The sequence below is a fragment of the Vigna angularis genome, chromosome 10 (genome assembly GCF_016808095.1).
Source record: "Vigna angularis cultivar LongXiaoDou No.4 chromosome 10, ASM1680809v1, whole genome shotgun sequence".
Lineage (NCBI taxonomy): Eukaryota > Viridiplantae > Streptophyta > Magnoliopsida > Fabales > Fabaceae > Vigna > Vigna angularis.
In genome coordinates, this window is record NC_068979.1 from 30,584,398 (window position 1) to 30,603,365 (window position 18,968).

General features: G+C 31.3%; 2 protein-coding genes across 6 annotated transcripts in view; both read right to left on the reverse strand.

Annotated features, from left to right (window-relative positions):
* Positions 1 to 7,599: 7,599 nt before the first annotated feature.
* On the reverse strand, positions 7,600 to 10,264 carry LOC108335252 (isoliquiritigenin 2'-O-methyltransferase). The gene is made up of 4 exons (XM_017571232.2): positions 9,795 to 10,264; positions 8,487 to 8,803; positions 8,313 to 8,377; positions 7,600 to 8,001 (listed from the first exon to the last, which is right to left on the reverse strand). The coding sequence occupies exons 1-4, from the start codon at positions 10,220 to 10,222 to the stop codon at positions 7,702 to 7,704; spliced, it is 1,110 nt and encodes a 369-aa protein (XP_017426721.1). The 5' UTR covers positions 10,223 to 10,264; the 3' UTR covers positions 7,600 to 7,701.
* Positions 10,265 to 12,087: 1,823 nt separating this feature from the next.
* The window catches only part of LOC108335345 (uncharacterized), a 28,751-nt gene continuing 21,870 nt past the window's right edge, over positions 12,088 to 18,968 (reverse strand). For 4 of the 5 annotated variants that reach the window (XM_052869042.1, XM_052869041.1, XM_017571344.2 and 1 more), the window contains 6 exons: positions 15,897 to 18,921; positions 15,687 to 15,816; positions 14,939 to 15,462; positions 13,932 to 14,843; positions 13,043 to 13,222; positions 12,088 to 12,509 (listed from right to left, as the gene is read on the reverse strand). In XM_052869042.1, the coding sequence (XP_052725002.1) occupies positions 12,312 to 12,509; positions 13,043 to 13,222; positions 13,932 to 14,843; positions 14,939 to 15,462; positions 15,687 to 15,816; positions 15,897 to 18,921 (4,969 nt within the window). In that variant the 3' untranslated portion in view covers positions 12,088 to 12,311. The remainder of the gene's footprint in view (positions 12,510 to 13,042; positions 13,223 to 13,931; positions 14,844 to 14,938; positions 15,463 to 15,686; positions 15,817 to 15,896; positions 18,922 to 18,968) is intronic. The other variant, XM_017571345.2, reaches the window with a different exon arrangement.

The window sequence follows — 18,968 nt, forward strand, 5'->3', positions numbered from 1 at the left end:
GGTATTAGATAAAAAAATTATTTTAAGATCATTTATTATAGGTTCTACTAACTCTCTTTTATTGTAAAAATAAATTCTGAAGTTGTGCATAGTAATTAAATTTAATGCTTTATATTATAAATATTCAATTATTTTATACACTAAAGATAAACAACTTCTTAAATATTCAATTATTTCATACACTAAAGATAACCAACTTCTTAATAATTTTAGTTTAAAAATATTAGGTGAGATAAGTGTTTTAAAATATGTTTTCATTTTCATCTCTTTCATGATTTTAACGAAAATATTTAGTTCTTAAATAACATTATGTTTTGAAAAAGTTTTAATAACCTCCGTCCAACAAAAAAATGAATCATATCCAAACGTGTACTTAATGACACACAAGTATGTAAATCAAAATATTTTGTTAAGTAAAAAAAAAAAAGTATAGGAGTGCAAAATATATTTGATCAAATAATTTGAACTGAAACATGCATTATATACAAAATTAACATTACATTTTTTTTTAAGTTTAATTTTGTTTATAATTATAGAAACGCTTTTAAATCGTATCAAATTTAGAAAAAAATTGTAAATAGGAAATGAACAAAAAATATGTAATTCTGTAAACTGTTAATTGTTATAGAGAATTCTATGAATCAAGTTATTATATGCATGAAGAGATTGGTGACCTCGTGAGTAAGAAGAATTCCACACTTACTTTCATGTCTTCAACGCTTGTTACTTTATTTCCTATCTATAATTTAATTTTCAATTTTTTTCTTTCAAATATAAAACTTCACTTTAATTCCTTATAGTTTTTTTTATTAGACTATAAAATAATTTTTTCCTCTATTTCGTTCATCAATATTAGACTATAAAACGCATTTTGTTATATATCACTAAATTTAATAAATTAGTATGACTAACAAAATATAATATATAGAATTGAGTTAGATCTATATTTCACTATCATATATAATATGATACCAAAAGTATATCATTGCAAGATTACTTTGGTCTATTATATTTTCCACTATCAATCTCCTCTAACATTTATGCATTCGATTTGACACTACCTTAACAACATGTATCATATTCATTTATAATATGGTATAAGTGAGGTTTTATGTACCCGTGTACATAACTTATTATAATTAAATAGTCAATAAGTAAATAAATTAATAAGTAAAGGCAAACCAATAATTGGGCTAATAAGGAGCAATTTTCTAATGATAACTGAGGGACTGTTGCTCTCTTCACCACTACCACCACATGCTCCTTTCACTACTTGTTATAAAATGGATGTCAATATCTGTTTCAATGTTGACATTCATTTACATATTTTATATTTTAGTTTATTGTTTTTATTTAAAGAGAAAAAGAAATCTTCATATGTGGTCACATCTCTTAACGACTGATATAGCACATCCGTTTAATAAATCTTTCAAAAATATTTTAATTATTATTTAAATAATAATACATAAATTAAATTAATAATAGTTATTTTATTAAATTAAATAAATTTAATTTATAAATTATTAAATAATAATTTTAAAAAAAAAATAATATTTATATTAATTTAAAATATAATAAATTAAAAACTAAAAACTAAAAAAAAGAAATCTTCAATGCATGTGGCCACATGACGTGTCACATCCTTTAATAGATTTTTCAATAATATTTTAATTATTATTTAAATAATAATACATAAATTAAATTAATTATTATTATTTTATTAAATTAAATAAAATTAATTTACAAATAATTAAGTAATAATTTTAAAAAAAATTAAATAATATTTATATATTAAGTTAAAATACAATAAATTAAAAAACTAAGAACTAAAGAAAAAAAAAAGACCTCAACGGATATGGTACATTTGTTAACAGATGTTGCACATCCGTTGAAGAATTTTTCCTTCAACAAATGTCGACATCAGTTTAAGAAAAGATGTGGGAGTGTAAGATATTTTAAAATATAAAAGATAGTTTTGGAATTTAAAAATAATGTGATGGTACAGGGAGCAATGTGGGATGATGTAGAGAGTAACCCTCCGACTGAGCACGTTTATAAGTATGTAAAAGTTTCTTTGTCCTACATCCATCAAATTAAATATCCATAACACTGCACTGAAAAACAATCTCTCAAAGAGAAAAAGGCTCACACTTATTCATCTCTTATTGAATCTTTAGAACACTAAAGGCTAATTTCTCATGGAGAAAGGTATACATACCCTCATTTAATACAGATGAGAATTATGTAATTTTAAGATCCCATTATGGTGTTGTATTTAAAAGCCAAATAAATTTTATCCTATGTTTTTTTTAGTGTTTTAATGAAATAGTTTCTTTTTTACATGAGAAAAAAATTAAGCAAATATATATATATATATATATATATATATATATATATATATATATGAAAGTGCTAGTGGGTATTATATTTGTTTGAAATTAAATGTAAGATGAATTTGTTAGTCGCCAAAGGAGACAAAGGTTTTATGTTTATGTTGTTCCAAATTAATGATATTTATGTAAATTACTCATGAAATAAAGGATGCTACACTATATGTTTATTAGTTTATATGTATATTGAAATTCATTAATAAAAGACATTTACAGATCACTCAAGGGTTTATTATTTTATTTTATAAGTAATGAATATAATTGTACACAATTTTATATGTTCATTACTTTTACTTATATATCCAAATGCAGTATGTGATTCTAACTAATACATATTTTAATTGTCATTAATATTATTGGAATGAACAAATCATATTATTATTGACCCTAAAAGAGTTTGTGGGGGAGCGCTCCTACACAATTGATAAGTGTCTTGTTTTGGGACATTAACAAGTACATTAGGCACCATGAATGGGGCACATTATTTAAATGCTAAACATTATAGTAAGACTTAAGGCATTGGAAATAGGTATGAATGAGAACTTCCTTGTGCAGCTTATTTTGAACTCATTATCATTTAGGTATAGGCTATTTCGTTTATATGTAGGAATTTGGTTTCATAATCTAAAATTGATGTTACTATATACTCTTTTAATTTCGTTAATGGATATTTTAACTTCTTTAAGCACAATCATCTCATTGGTAGTGGAATTTTTTATGATACTTTACATAAGATGAATTTGAATGGTTTATATTTTTTTGAAGTATGTTAAGTAATTCTTCTTTAACCATGCTTTTATGGAGGCAAACTTTGAAAAATAGTCATAGATGCATGCTTTGAGAAATAACCATGTATTTGTTAAACAAGATTTCTAGTAAAGTGATTCTTGACATACCTGATAGGACAATCAATATAAGACACCCGAACGTTTGGGGTGTCAAACAGAAATTAGGATTTAAACTCTGCAAGAATAGAAACTAGATGTAAAAATAATCAATAGATCTTCCATTGATTACCCAAAAAGAAAATAATCAAAGGATATAAGTTTTGATGCCTTAATCATAGTAGGAGAATTGTTAAAACTAAAAATGAAAGATTCATTTAAAATGAAGAAGTCGATGGAATTTGATTCCAGGACATGTGGAAATTAAAGAAGTTAGGTTCTTTTTACTTGTATCTTTAGCAACAGTGAGTGTCCACATAATTGTTGTGATAAATGACAATGAAAAAAAGCAACACAATGATGAAGTCATGATTATGGTAGAAAAACAACAAGAAGTAACATTAAATAGAGGTTTAAGATGAACAAGTGATAAAATAGTTGTTTAGAAAGGAGACAAAAGAGAAAACTTACTACCTCATGCAAATTAACAACAAAAAACCTCATTGGGTAATTATTATAAAAAGAAGGAAGAGGGGTAAAATATAATGACACCTGGTATAAATATAAATAAACTTAAGCTAATTATTATTTTTAAAAAGCAAATCTTAGTATTTTTTTTAACTGTAATTTTATTACATTATCTATGTGAGTTTTGTCCGTATCTAGGTTATATGTGTTATGATTTTACGATTTTCGGATTCCTAAGATACCTTTTTAATTGTGGATTGATAGGACAACCAATATAAGACACCTAACGTTTGGTATAAGTTTTTGTTATTAATCATAGTAGGATAATTTTTGAAACTAAAAATGCAAGGTTCATTGAAAATAATAAAATCGATGGGAGTTTGATTGGAAATTAAAGAAGTTACGTTTTTTTCTTACTTGTATCTTTAGCCATAGTGTGAGTGTTCATGTAATTATTGTGAGAAATGACAATAAAAAAGAACAACCATAATTTAAGATGGACAAGTGATAAAATCGTTGTTTAAAAATAAGACAAATTTATTCTCGCTAATTCCTAAAAATTATTTGGAACAAAAACAAATGGAAGCATTTTTCTTATGCGTATGTTATTTAATGTAATATATATATGCTCAGATATATACTCAATCAGACATAAGATTTGTAGTAATAATGTTAGAATGATATCAAACTAATCTAAGAAGGGAACATTGGAAAAGAAAAAAAAAGTTTTGAGATATTTATAGAAAAGAAAAGATGGCAAACTTACTTATACAAATTTAATCATCTTGAGGTGAGTTGATAATGGATAATGGAATGTCAAATAAAGATCTTGTTTCTAATATAATACTTTTCATAAAATTCGGAAAAAAAGTTAAAAAATTGACACGGTTGACTCAATATAGAACAATATTAATAATAAATTTCGCTAAAAAATACCTGATGCAAATTAACAACAAAAGAGAAAACTCACTCATGGAAACCTTTTGTAAGTGTATATGTGGTTCACAGAGAAAGGTCAATTACAAAAGGAGGGAAGAGGGGGTAAAACATAACGACCTGGTATAAATTAAAATACATTTAAGCTAATTATCATTTTTAAAAAGCAAATCCTAGTTATAATTTTATTACATTATCTATGTGAATTTTGTCCGTATCTAATTTATGTGTTATGATTTTACGATTTTGGGATGACCTGTTATATATTAATATTGTTAAATTAAAATGATTTTCTCACTTCGACTCGTGTTTGGAAATGGCAATTTAATAACTTTTTTAAAAGTAAATAAAATAGTCAATTTGATGTATCTGAAAATAAATCATGTGATTAATATGTTAATTCTATATAATGAAAATATTATCACTACAAAAACTTGTAAGAACCAATAAAGTGATTCCTAAGATACCTCTTTAATTGTAGATTGATACAAGACACCCGAACGTTTGGAGTGTCAAACAGAAATTAGGATTTAAAATCTGCATAAAACAGAAACTTGAGCTAAGAATAATTAATAGATGTTTCATTGGTTACCCAAAAAGAAAATAATCAAAGGGATATAAGTTCTGTTGTCTTAATCATAGCAGGAGAATTGTTAAAACTAAAAATGTAAGATTTGAGATATTTATATAGGAAACAAAAGATGGCAAGCTCAGTAAAGAAATTATAAGATTTAGCCAAATCGATTTAAAATTAGTAAAGAAATTAAAAAATACCGTAAAAAAAAGGTTTGAGCGAGCATAATTTTTTTATATTTTAACTAAAACACTTTTAAGATAAATGATATATGTAATACAGTAGAGAGGGTATAACAATGATCACAGTAGATAATAGGTTATTTTAGTAATATTCATCTCATAAAACATAGAATTTATTAAATTTATAATGATGGAAGTGAAAATGAGGAAAGATAGATAAGTTTACATTAACAGAGAGAGAAATACCTCGAAACATAAGAGAATTGATGAGTTAGTGTAGAAAGAGAAAGACATGATAAGTAGAGCTTCTTCCATTGCAAAGAAAAGGATTAGAATTTCTTGATAGCTCGAGAGAGGGATGAAAGTAATGCATTGCTTGAATCACTCCATCACGCAACACAACAGAATAAAACCACACTTTCGAAACACTCTAACAACCTTATAAACCTTTTTCTTTAATACAGCTAACAATTGGTTCTTTTCTTTTTCTCCAATTCAAAGATATGTTCTTTACTTATTACCTATCCATCTACAAAGATATGTTTTATTACTCACGTTTTAAAAAGATACTACATATAAGTTTTAAAAAGTTTCTCTTTTTTAAATTAACTCCATTTTCATAAGTTTAATAAAAAAAAATTAAATATATAAAATCAAATGCTAAATAACTTAACGATTAATATTTCTCTCACTAATAATTTTTTCTATCTCCCTTTTTTCTTAAAATACTCAAATAAAATTCAGTATCAATAATTATAAGGTAATGAGTGTTCACAAGTTGATACTATGTATCATCCTATCAATAAGGTAATAAAAATTATCATACCTATTACTTATTAAAGGTATCCATATATTAGAGATTTTATACCTAATACTTATCTTATTTGAATTCTCAACCCTAGAGTCTACACTTACACTTGTATTGATAGGATGTTAAAATGATAGCTAGTTTATGAAGTTTTGGTGAGAATGGTTGATAGATTTATGGACAAATGTGGATGGGATGTATGATATTGTCATGATGATAAGATTGTTAATGGATATGAGCATTGTATGCATTAAGGTAAGGATTATTTTATCATTTGAAGCTATTCTTAACTCTACTAATCTTCCATGCTCATGTAGAGGAGAATGGTTAATTAGTGAGAGTGACATGAGGTCCTGACATAAGGACAATCTCAATGTTCTTATGACCATGATAAGGATTAATATTGTGAGTGGTAGCTCGGTAGAGTGGTCTATTACCACCACAAGTGTATACTTCACGAAACTGACTCAAGTGCACATATTCAGATAAATGAGTCTCGAAAAGTTTGATTTCATGTATGAATGTGTGAAAGTTGTGTGATGAAATTTAACATGTTATTAGGTGTCTTGGTACGATTTATATTTTCAGCTAGCTTACTTTATGTGTATCTAGATGATTTAATTGTTTATGAAAACTCTTTTGTACATTAGCTTATCCTGTTATTTCTTTGTGTTTCTTGTGTTTATGTTTGTTTCTTTTTCGATGATCACCTTATTGGTATAAACAAATGAGATATATATGTTGAAACATCTCTAGTGGAAGACGGTGATACAACAAAGTTTTTTTCTTGATCTTTTAATATTTATCTTTTGTTGTTTTAAATATATTTATTATTATGATTAGTTTTTATAACTGTATTAATATTATGTCTATATAGTTTGAGAAAAAATTGTTTTATTAGTGTAACATGCTAAGAATATGATGTTACATGATGTGGTTTTCTTATTAAACATAAAAATTAGGTTTGAATATATAAAATAAAATTATATTTAAACCTAATCATAAAAGATAAATCATGAGTTTCAATTTCTCAATTCTAAACTTGTTTTTACTTTTAAAGTATTATTTCTTATCATGTACTTTAATTTCTTATTTCTTAAAGATAAATAATGTTTATCTTTTAAATCAAATTATAAAAAAAAAACACATTTATTTAAAAAATGAATAAGATTGTCACACAATATATTAGTAAAATTTGTTGGACAACTTAAAATCAGTAATTTTTCACGTGTTAAAAAGGTAAATATTGTTTAGTAACATTATGCTATAGGTTTTTTTATCAATAACACGATTAACATATAGTTGTAATTCTGATCAATTTTTACCAGTCAAACATTACATGTCACTTTATTAAATTGCTACAATAACTTTTCCAGAACTTTCTTATTCAAGATTGCTTGCATATACTAATTTCTGATCCAAAACTCTATTCTGCATAAAAAAAAATTACTGAAAAACTCTACTTGTAGAACTCCATCACTCCCACAGTAGCTGATATGTCATTACATGCAACACGAAACTTGAAAAAGCCAGAGCTCTTGCACAGGTTCTCAAATTCAGTCTCAGTTCTTTCCCTCCCTCCATGTGCTAAAAGCATGTGATTGTCCACAATAGTACTATGTTTAGATGCATCACTTGAATTGGGAACCTCTGGAATTATATAGTCCAAAACAATCACTTTCCCATTTGGTGGCAAAGCTTTGTGACAGTTTCTTAAAAATTTTATACAATCTTCATCTCCCCAGTTGTGACATATAGACTGAAATGACCACAACCAAAGAAAAAAAATGAGATTAACGTTTATCGAGGAAGAGATTCACTTGAAGACACAAATACCAATAACATCTGAACCTAAGAACTGACATCACTTTGTACCAAAAACCTTAAGACAATAAATTAACGAGTCTTTCATCTTTATATATTACTCTACTTTCTTATTATATACTACTCTACTTTCTTATTTTTATTCAATACGAGATGATTTATACTTGGATTCCCAATAATTAGAAATTTTACACAGTATATTGAACTTTTCGAAATACAAAATTAAATTCTATGTAATGCACCAACCTTCACTAAAATGGCATCCCCACTTGGAACACTTTCAAACATATCTCCTCCCACATGCTCCACACCTTCATGCAGAATGAGTGTTAGCTTGCTGATTGAAAATTTTCACTAACTTATAAAATATTTGTAACCTCTTTATACATAGAGCAAGAGAAATTAGTATAAATAATGTACCTGGATGAGGAGGTGCATCTTGAATCATCTGAGGTAAATCAAAGTTAATTCCTTTGATTGAAGGGTATGCAGAGAGAATAAGTTTCAGGGTCTCTCCTACTCCACCTCCTACATCAACCAGTGTTGACAATCCCTCAAATCCTTTATATACTTTGAGTACTCTTTTCACTTCTATTGGACCAGCATGAGCCATTGCTTTGTAGAACATTTGATTCAACTCTGCATCTTTCTCCATATACTGATATGACAGCATTCCAAAGACACTTTCAAAATGGTTACTGCAATTAGGGTCTAGAAATGCTCCTTTTGCATCCTTCCTATTAAGAGCACAAACAGCGTTAAAGCTTATGAAAAGTCATGAATAAAATACTACAACAGGTTTAATTCATGAAAACTGGTTGTAACTTAGTTATTCAAAAGACAGAAGTATGATAATTACTACTTAGTTACGAGTCTTCCAATGGAAGATTAAAAAAAGACACAACACTAATATATGAGTCCCATTTATACAAAGTGTATTATACGACCAGATGGCTACATGAATAGAACTAAGCGGAAGAGACCACCAGAAGGAAACGATAGGCCACATAGGTTTAAACCCAGAGAATCCAGATAGGCAATGTGAAGACTGGCCGGTCGAACATGGTTAGAGACCAGACAGACGTCCCTATCAGTAAACATACCTAAACACTACCATAAATCTAGATTACTGGTAATTATTATGGTCATGATTGGACCATGATTAAGATTCACTGCTCCAAGCTCGTATGAAAAAGTTCATATGAAAAACTATAAACAGAGGTTAAAGGTAAGGAGTAGATGAATTTATTTATTGCAAATTTGAGTCTTTGTTGTGATCTCCTATCAATTTAATTACTGACGTAAGCATTGTCTTTGACAAGTATTTCAAACAGTTTGAATTGTAAGCGAACTTTGACTAAAGACATATAGGATTACGTAATCTAAATTAGAGTAAAAGCATGAATGTGTATTGTGTGGAGATATTCGAACTCATACCTGAAACATAAAGTACTTACACCACTTTTAACCAAAAGTTTTAAAATAATGATGTTAAAACTTTAAACTAATGATATACAGGTCTTCTTCCTGTAAAATACTTAACTTTCTATTTTTATGAGAATAGTAGATTTACAATATTGATGTACCACTTAATCTTGTGAACTTTGTATCTTAATATAAATATAAAGGCAAATGAATCCTTAAACAATACAAGTCAATTGTTGGATTAGAGATTAAATGAACATTAAAGAGAGAAATTAGAGGTTAAATTAAAGTATTGATTATTACCAAAGGTCATGAAATCCGCGATGAAGTAAGGTTGAGAGTGGAGCGAGAGAGATTCCTTGATGATCATAAGCAAAGTACTGTCCAACTGGTGTGAGAGCATAAACTCTTTCTCTCTTACCATCTTGATCGGTGCGAATAGAGCAACGTAAAAGAGAGTAACTGACCAAGAGTGGCAGCATTCTTTCAAGCCTATTAGCCAATTGTGGGAGCTGATTTGGAAGCAAAGAAGCAATCTCAGAAGCAGAAAAACTTGAGTCATCGGAAGAACTCTTTGCCTTTGCTATGACATCAAACAGATTTATGTCTATAGCAGCGTTTAGAATTGCAGGGAGGACTCTGCTGAAACACAGCAACACAGCAGAACGGTATGCATCATCCACCTTTTCCACTTCCAAGGGAATTTCACTCTCTTTCGAGTTACAACCCATTCTCTATGCTGTTTAGTTGTTTTCTACTTTCTTTAATTTTCTCATGTTTATATAGACATAATCAGGTCTACTATCTGTCATCTTCAATGTTGGAATATAAGTTTCAAATTTCGGCTTATCAAACTCTTTGACTAGAATATGTTAATATAATATAAAACTTAAATATTTTAAAACTATTAACAACGAATTTATTATTGTATTGAAATAAAAGTTCATAAAATTAAAAGGGTATACTAAAATTTTGTTAAATATATTAAAAGTTTCACCTTACATAAAAATGAGAAAATAAAATATTATATAAAGATAAAAAAACTTATTAACATATTGTTTTAAAGTTTTTTTTTATAGAAAACGATATAATTTTTTATATAACTAGCTCATATCTTATTTAGTTTTGTGTGGTGAAGCTCCTCTTCCATCTTTGGCAATATAAATGTCTTATAATAATTGTTTTGTTGGCAAATGGGTAGGTGGGATACGGAGGCTCGTGCACGAGGCTGCTATCTAAGTATCACTTTTTCTTTTGGTAGGTGTTGACCATTTTTCTCTGGTCCATCCTTGATACTTTATGTTGGTGATGTTGTACTTACAGTGTATGGTTTTTATCAATGGTGTTATAAAAAGAGTAAATTGTGTAGATTTAAATCTGTTTTAATTAGACAAATGTATTTAATATTGGCTTCAAAAATTAAGACAAATGTATTTTGGACATACCTGTATTTGTAAAAATGAAAAGTTCAACCCATTTCAATAAGCCACATAGGTTAAGTTTGAGATATATTTTAAATCACCTTTGACGTTTAGGTCTAACGGTTTGTTTGATAAAAAATAATTTATTCAGAATATAAGAAAAATTAGGTTTAATGGATTATTGTAATTGTGATAGATAAACAAAATTAAAAGGTTAATTGTGTGATTTTTAAATTGATTTATTTAACTAATTTTTAGATAAGTGATCAATATTATTATAAATATATTTAAAGCTTTTCATGAACGTAGTCACTATGAAAAAATTAAAGTAATAAGAAAGTTTTAAGTAATAAGAAAGTTTTAACATGTTATGAAATTTTTAATTTTTGTCTTATTATAAGTTTTTATTTAGAGACTACTCTCACTCACATTAATGTTATTGTTATTATTGATATTAACACGACCAATCATGTCTTATTAATAAAATAAAAAAGTGTGTTGAGTTAACTTGGTTTTTCAAATAGATTATAGTTTAATTTGACTAAATGAGTAAGATTAGAAAATGTTTGGTTTAATTTAAGTTGCACTTTTTTTCTTAGCTCAATTTATATTTATAAACTTTTCAGGCAACCAATTGGATCAAGCTGAAACTTTTAATTGTCATTAGTCTCAATCTTGTTAAGGCATAAATGAATTTTATGATAAGATGCAAATCATGATTTGTATATCATGTCCAAGAAACTCATGTATCGTTAATAACACCTAATAACATTTTTGTTATATTTTCAAGTATAAAAGTAGGTATCAATTTCATATGAACTTAATAATAATGTGGGAGAGACCCTAAAACTAGATTCCCCTGTAATTCCTCCTACTCTCCTTCCATTTATACTACGCTATGAAATCTAAAGCTTTTAAAAAAATACTTTATAAAAAAACCTAGAATATATTTTAAATTAGCCTGGAATTAAAAATTTCTAATAGTTGAAAATCAATACTGAATTATATATGTAGAATTTTTTTCCTAAAGCTGTCAAAATGTAAAATATAAAAAGTATTTCATTACGTTCTGCGTAAAATTTTCCGGGATGTTTTAGAATTTTAAAAGGTCAATTTTGTTATTTAACTGTGATGCGTAGGGACAAAGCCTTGATATTTTTTCACTAACCTTTTCAGGATTTAGTGGTAAAAAATGTGAGAATATTGAAAGGTACAGGGTAATTGACAAAACCTTTTTTCATTGAGGCCAATATACAGAAAAAAAAACCAGCAGTACCCATTTTGGGGCTCAATCACAAAAGATGATATTCATGTCAGAGTCCAATGCAGCCAATTAATCATTTGAAACATTAATAATTGGCGAATGGAAATCTGAGGGTGTCCAAAAGCAATGGAGCAATTATGGACGATAAATTCTGATAGCTTTTGTAACCTGAAGCCGGCAAAAAGGACATCTGGACACTGCAGAAGAACATCTACGACACAATACGTGACCACAAGGAACTATCGTTATATCAACCTCAGAACTCAGACAAATCCGACAAATCCATGCTGCTTTCGCTGTATCAGCTTCTTTTGTTGCCTTTTCAACCTTTTCCTGTACAATGTATAATGTTATTTCAAACTTATCATAAAGGTTAACTCTAAGAGATATGCATTATAAAGCATCAAGGTACCTACTTTAGTTCAATCATTACTGTGTCCTACGCTATAAAAGTAAAACTATCCCCAAAGCTTATACAACTGTAATGCAGCATAGATAGAATTTTCATTGCTTCAATTGATAATTAAAAATGGATACCCTTTTGTCCCTTGTAATATCTGACTGCACCAATACATACATATGTAAGAAAATCGTTGGTAGATAAGTTTAAGGAGGAGTTTCGTAAGTGGATATCCAAAAATTTCCAACAAGAAAACCTATGTTTAAGATATTAAAAGTTTCAAGTGTGATGCGTCAAACTAACAACGGGTTCATATGACATGCTCAAATAAACCATAAAGAGTTTTCAAATGATCGTGAAATTAGAATGCCAACACGGCAAATTACCATTCAGAAAGAAAAATATTAATAATGGTATAACACAACGAGGCTATGAAATCATCGAACTAAAAATTAAAATCACCAACCTGCTCTAACACAAGAGCTGCCTGAGACTCTCTTAGATTTTCTTGCAAATTTAATGTTCTTTGAAGTAGAGCCTGCTTCTCCACATCCATTTTGATCCCAGCAGCAGACAGTATTTCATTGACTGCCTGTACCAGTTCCGCAGATGAAACCTTGCCAGACTGCTCTCTCACAGGCTGCACCTATTCACAAGAAGATACTTCTCATTCATTTAAGAAAATTGACATGAGCAATACAAAATGAACCAACAGAATGTGATAGAACTCTCAAGGTTTATGTTAGGAACAAAGGCAGAAATTAAACATAGAAGTTACTAGTAAGGAGAGAAGGGGGTTAGACAGTTAGGAGGGACTAAATTAGGCAGTTATAACACCAGTTAGGCGGTTATAATGCCTAAGTTGGTTTTCTTTTAAGGGGGAGCGTGTATGGAGGTTAGTGGTGGGTATTTTATTTTGTAACAGGTTCTGCCCTGTGTAAAGGGAACTTCTTCCCTTGAATGTAGTTTTCTGTTTTTCCATTCCAATAAAACACTGACTTACCTTGTTGGTGTTAAATCTGTGTTGTTTTTCTTAAACTGAAATAGAGCTTAGGTTTCTTGTCACCAAAAAACCTAACAGAATGCTTATTTTTAAATGGTAACAAGATATGTGACAGTTAAAGGTAGATAGCATTGAGCATAAGCCACAAACTAAACAAGAAAAGTTTCTTAATTTCAAGCTTTTGGTTTCATCCCAACCTTAAAAGCTCCAAAAATATCTCTCATTTGCTGACACATTATTCATGCGTTAATGGAAAGCATAGGATGATGGATCACAAATTGCAATGCCTGTAATAAATGCAAATTTACGATACATGATACTAGTAATTAGTGAAAAGTTCCAAGGGATAAACCTGAGAATAGCTTTCTCCCCTTCCTGAGGAGCTCTCTGGGAAATCAACACTGGGCATGTTACTACTCAATAAAGGGCTATCATGCACCAGTGTTTCTTTTAGAGGACTACTAGCTGATACACTCTTAAATGAAAATACTTGTGATGAAAGGAAAAATTGTGTATCCCCCTGCGCAACTTCAATTTTAATTCTGTACAGAGCTTGACCTGCAGATGGTCTAACATCTTCCCAAACCCTACCATACTTCAGCTTTTCACCTTGTTGAGACCGCCAAGCTACTATTTCACCAGAATAAAAGGGCCTGAGTGGATGGAACTGCACAAGACGTGCATCCTGTGGCAATATTTCCTTGCCAACCATATTGCTACTCCCATTTATAGGTTCAACTTCTTTCTTATCAGAGCAGAGTTTTAAAACATTAACAACAGCAATCTCAGATCCTTCAGGACAACCAAATAAGGGCCCAACAGGCAATATGATTGGAGAGCCTAATACCTGACTGACTATAATGGCAATGAGATCAAAAAGAGAAATATAAGTTGGTGGTTCAGCAACTAGAATACAGGATCTTGATTGGTTCAAAAAATAAAGAGTTTGATGTGCAGAATCATTCTTCCACCCAGGGATGCTAAAATCTTTGCCTGCACGTGTAACATCTACTAAATTGGGCAATAGCAGAAATTTTGTTTTAAGACACTTAACAAATTGCATCTTTTCCGCAGTAGAGTTCAATATGCATTCTATTGTATCTAATGAAAAACTATTGAATGCAGGAATGTAACTGCCCATGCTTTTAACAATGGTCCAGACAGCAGTTTGAAGAGACTTGCTCGATAACTTCTGTTTGAGGGTCACCAGTAAAACAGACCCCAGAGAACCCAAAGTCTGTAGTACGTGATCCTCATCTAGTTCCTGTAACCAAACAGAAACATTCCAGTAAGTAAAAGCCTATAGCAGACAAAAGTTAGATAACAATAAATAGGAAAATGCTCCTGAAATCTTGCTACCTCTACGACAATATCAGACAATTTTTTGATGCCGAGCATGATACATACTCTCTCAGGAAGATCTGCATGAACAAATCTAATCCTGGAAGTATCAATACATTTTACATATCGAGAACCATAAGAATCCACATAGACACAGGATCCTGAATGAACAAGTCTGCAGCCATCATCTGGAACTATGGCTTCTGATTTCCAGTTTGACCCATTCAATGTGTTCCCCTCAACAATTTGATCACAGATGAAATTCAAAATTTCCATCACTGCACGGAGCTCATTGGGGTTTAGTCGCTGATATCCACAAGCTTTCTGAAGATGTAATAGAAGACCCTTTGCAGCAGAGAGTGTTAACATGTCCTGGAGTCCCAAATCTTTAAGAATCTTTACAAATGGGAGATATGCAGTAGGAAGCTCAAAAGCAAATGGAGACAAATTTATCATCAGACGAGCAAAAAGAGCATCAGCAGTCACAAGGCGCGTTCCATTTGCAACAGGAAGAAATGCCACTTTGCATAGCTCTGCCACATCTGCAATAGCACAAGTAATTAGAAATTCCATGTAACAACCTAAGCAAACCTGCTTAATCAAATGAACAGAATGATTGGAGGTTCACAGGAATATGGTAAGCCAATTGGTCATATATTAAGTGCATTGAGTAAGAAGAATCAGAGATAAATACAAAAAACATATCAGTCACACCCTTTCTACTCAACCCTTAGCAAAATGGAATAACATGAGAATAGAGAAGAACCTGAGGAAGAAAGTGAACCCCAAATTTTGTCTAAATATTTCAAAATTTCACAGGTACATTCCTCAATGTTCATTCCTGAAGCAATGGGCCAATGAGCAAGAGTGTCTTCCCCTCCATTTCTCCCAATTACCTAGGAAAAAGAAAGCTAGCATAAAATACGTGTAGGTAAGTAATGTAATATAAAACATAAACCAAAAGTATCATTTTTACTTGCAAGTGCTTCAAAACTGTACAAAAAGCAGGAGGACTCCGTAAATGCAGAGGCCCCCACGAGTACTCTGGAGGAACAGTGTGTTGTTTGGAAAGAATGGGAGCACAACTCCAAGCCAGAGGCCAATCTTTAGACAAAATAGCTTCATTATACGAAGCAAGCACCCTCTTGCAACCGACATTAGGAAACCCCAGTTCAGCAGGTACACATGCAATCTTGCTAAGAAGATCACAGAAGTTGTTGCTAAAGAAAAGAGCAAAGTTGGAGAAAACAAATTCAACTACAGAACCTCCTAATGCCCACACCTCTGGTGAAACTTCAGAATGACTGTTTATTATGTCTGTCTCAAAATCATCCAAATCACCTGATTTCATGCACTCAATTCCAAGAAACTCAACTCTTTTGGCACATTCAATTATTACCTCTACCTCCGTAGCAGTCCGAAGCCCAAGTTTCCTTAGTATTCGAAGCCACCCATCTGTGTTGAACCTTTCTCCTGGAAATTTTCTTCTCTCACCAAAGAATATAGAGATTAAGATAGCATCACCAGGATCAAATAAATCTAATGGTTTCAACAGATCTGTCGAAAACTCATCAGAATTTCTAACAAATTTAGTTTCTTTCAAAGCTTCAACCACCAGCTGATCTGATTGAAGATCATGCCAATTTTTAAAAATATGTATTAATATTTCCTCCTGCTCATTCTGAGATTTTCTATCAAAGCCGGGTAAGCCAAAACGTACTAAGATCTGTTGATCATGCAACTCCAGCACTCCAAGGGCTCGAAGAAATGAACTTTCTTTTGAATCAGTGGCACATGAAAGACAACGCTCATCATATGGTTTTAAAAATGAATTTGAAGGGATCATGCATTGATCTTCACCTTGCAACTTAGTATAAGAACCAACAACTGTTTTATATATTGGGACAGAACGCAAAGCTTCAATTTGTTCGTGGGTATAATGAAAGTCATTGGAGAAGAATTCATCAGAAAAGAGTGAAAAAAGTGCATCGCAATTTGAAGTTGAGAGATTAGTTGGTTCAGTGAAATACCCAGCTTGCTTAGCTGCCACAAGTTTGGATGCAATGACATGGCCCAAAGATTGACCAGACATAGAAAAACAATTGCTTGAAGCAGCACAATCGATAAATGCCTCATCAAATATGGGTATGTTACACTGGTTTAACATTGGCAGTAACCAGGGATAATTGGTTTTGAATCTTTCAAAAGCTGAAATATAGGACTCTGCTAAGTCAGTTTCAGAAGTATTATCCCTTGGCACCCTAACACCACTCACATAACTTTCAGCAGATTCATTTTCTGAAATCCCACTTGTCGAATTTGAGTGCTCCAAAAGAGGAGGAATGAATACCAGATGCCGCTCTCTAACACGGCACAAGACTGGCCTACCAAGAAATGCCGGAATTAGGGGCCAATCAGAGAAAAGGGATAATTCTTCCGTTGAGCCCCTAAACCTTTTCCAAAATGTTCTAATCCATTCAGGTGAAGGACCCCCTTGACTTCCAGAACTAGGAAGTTTCTCCCAAGAAAGCCATGGAGCCATATTCGATCCCATTACATGGTTCACCCAATCTTCATGGAAAATTTGTTTCATATGATTGGCCAGTAAATTAAGGGAGAAGTTTTGCAGCTTTAATAGAGACTGGAGGGTAAAATTAGAAAATATGCCACCTAAGAGAGGCCTGTCTATTAGTTTAGAATGAATAAATTTGTCTCCCAAGGGAAGCATCAATGACTGTTGCTCTTTATTCCCAATCCAAAGTTCATTTAAGCCCAACTTTTTTAAATTGCTAGTTCCAGTTGGAAATGGTAAGCCTTTGAGTTCTGAAGCAATTAATATGGACTTTTCGTCCCTACTTTGACCAATGGAAGTCATAGCATTACTGTAAGACCCGGGTGCTCCTGATCTACCAATGTCCTCAACAACACCCCGACCAAAATCAAATAAAGCCTTCCCTAAACTTGTCATCATTTCCAATGCATCTCCAGAACTGGCTTCTCCCCGAGTAGTGGAGCCTGGAATATTACGCTGAAAAGAAGTGATTCTGTGGATATCAATTTCTCGGCAAAAAGCATTGGAAGTATCAGGATCATTATCTTTGGCTGAGGTGGATGACTCTGCTTTCTGAAAATCAGACAAGCAATATTCAAGAACATCTATATACGTGTCAACTGATTGCAGAGTCAATGGCTTTGAAGAAACCTTTAGGAGATCCCTAACCATTTTTGGTCTAATTTCTCGCACTGAAAAACCGACAGCTTGGATTTCAGTCACCAATTCCCACGGTACTGAAAATACAGGATAATGCTCCTTTACAAAGCTGCAAACTGTAGCTGGAAGCAAATTACCAATCAATCCATTCCCCGGCTGTGAAAGAAACATGCCTTCGTCAGCCTTGACCAAATTTCCTGAGTACAGCTGCCATACTGGAAGGTCAACAATACGAGAATAAAATGGATGTATTACCCGGTCTTTAAGGCATTCCCAGTCTGCTTTAAGAACATCTCTTGGTGGACTTGGAGGGTTGTCATCATGATTAGCTTGTTGATCAATCAGAATTTTCCTCTCACAAGATCGAGGCCAGAAGGAGTAGATTTGATCTCCATAAGCCTTCAAAGAGCGACTGATTGCAGAATAGGCACTCGAATCAAATAATGAGCTTGGAATATCTCTTCTTAGCTTCTGAATCTCCAAAACCATTTCAACATAGGAATCACATACACAAGACATCACCTCTCTGTTCCAAGATTCAATTAATTGATTTCCGGCATCAAAGTGTCCCTGAGTAGAAGCCCCTCTGTCTTGGTATTTAAAGAGATAACGACCCGTATTGTGACACACAAGAAAACAACCTATGATAGTGACAGGTAAGTTTATACAACCAGACAAAGGAAGAGGGGCCATAATTGAGCTCCTTGAGAAATCATTGGCATGATAGCCATTGCTGGATATAAGTGCTGCTATTCCAGCAACGGGAGTCAAGTTGTATGCAAGATACCTCCTGAACAGAAAAAAAAATTGAATTTTGATAGATATTACCAAACAAAA

Excerpts from the sequence above, each read along its gene's own strand:
- LOC108335252 (XM_017571232.2), bottom strand. The coding sequence starts at position 10,222 with ATGGGTTGTAACTCGAAAGAGAGTGAAATTCCCTTGGAAGTGGAAAAG. Across the intron at positions 8,378-8,486 it reads AGATGCACCTCCTCATCCAG|GTGTGGAGCATGTGGGAGGA; the intron begins GTACATTATTTA and ends TTCTGCATGAAG. Across the intron at positions 8,002-8,312 it reads GGGATGCCATTTTAGTGAAG|TCTATATGTCACAACTGGGG; the intron begins GTTGGTGCATTA and ends TGGTCATTTCAG.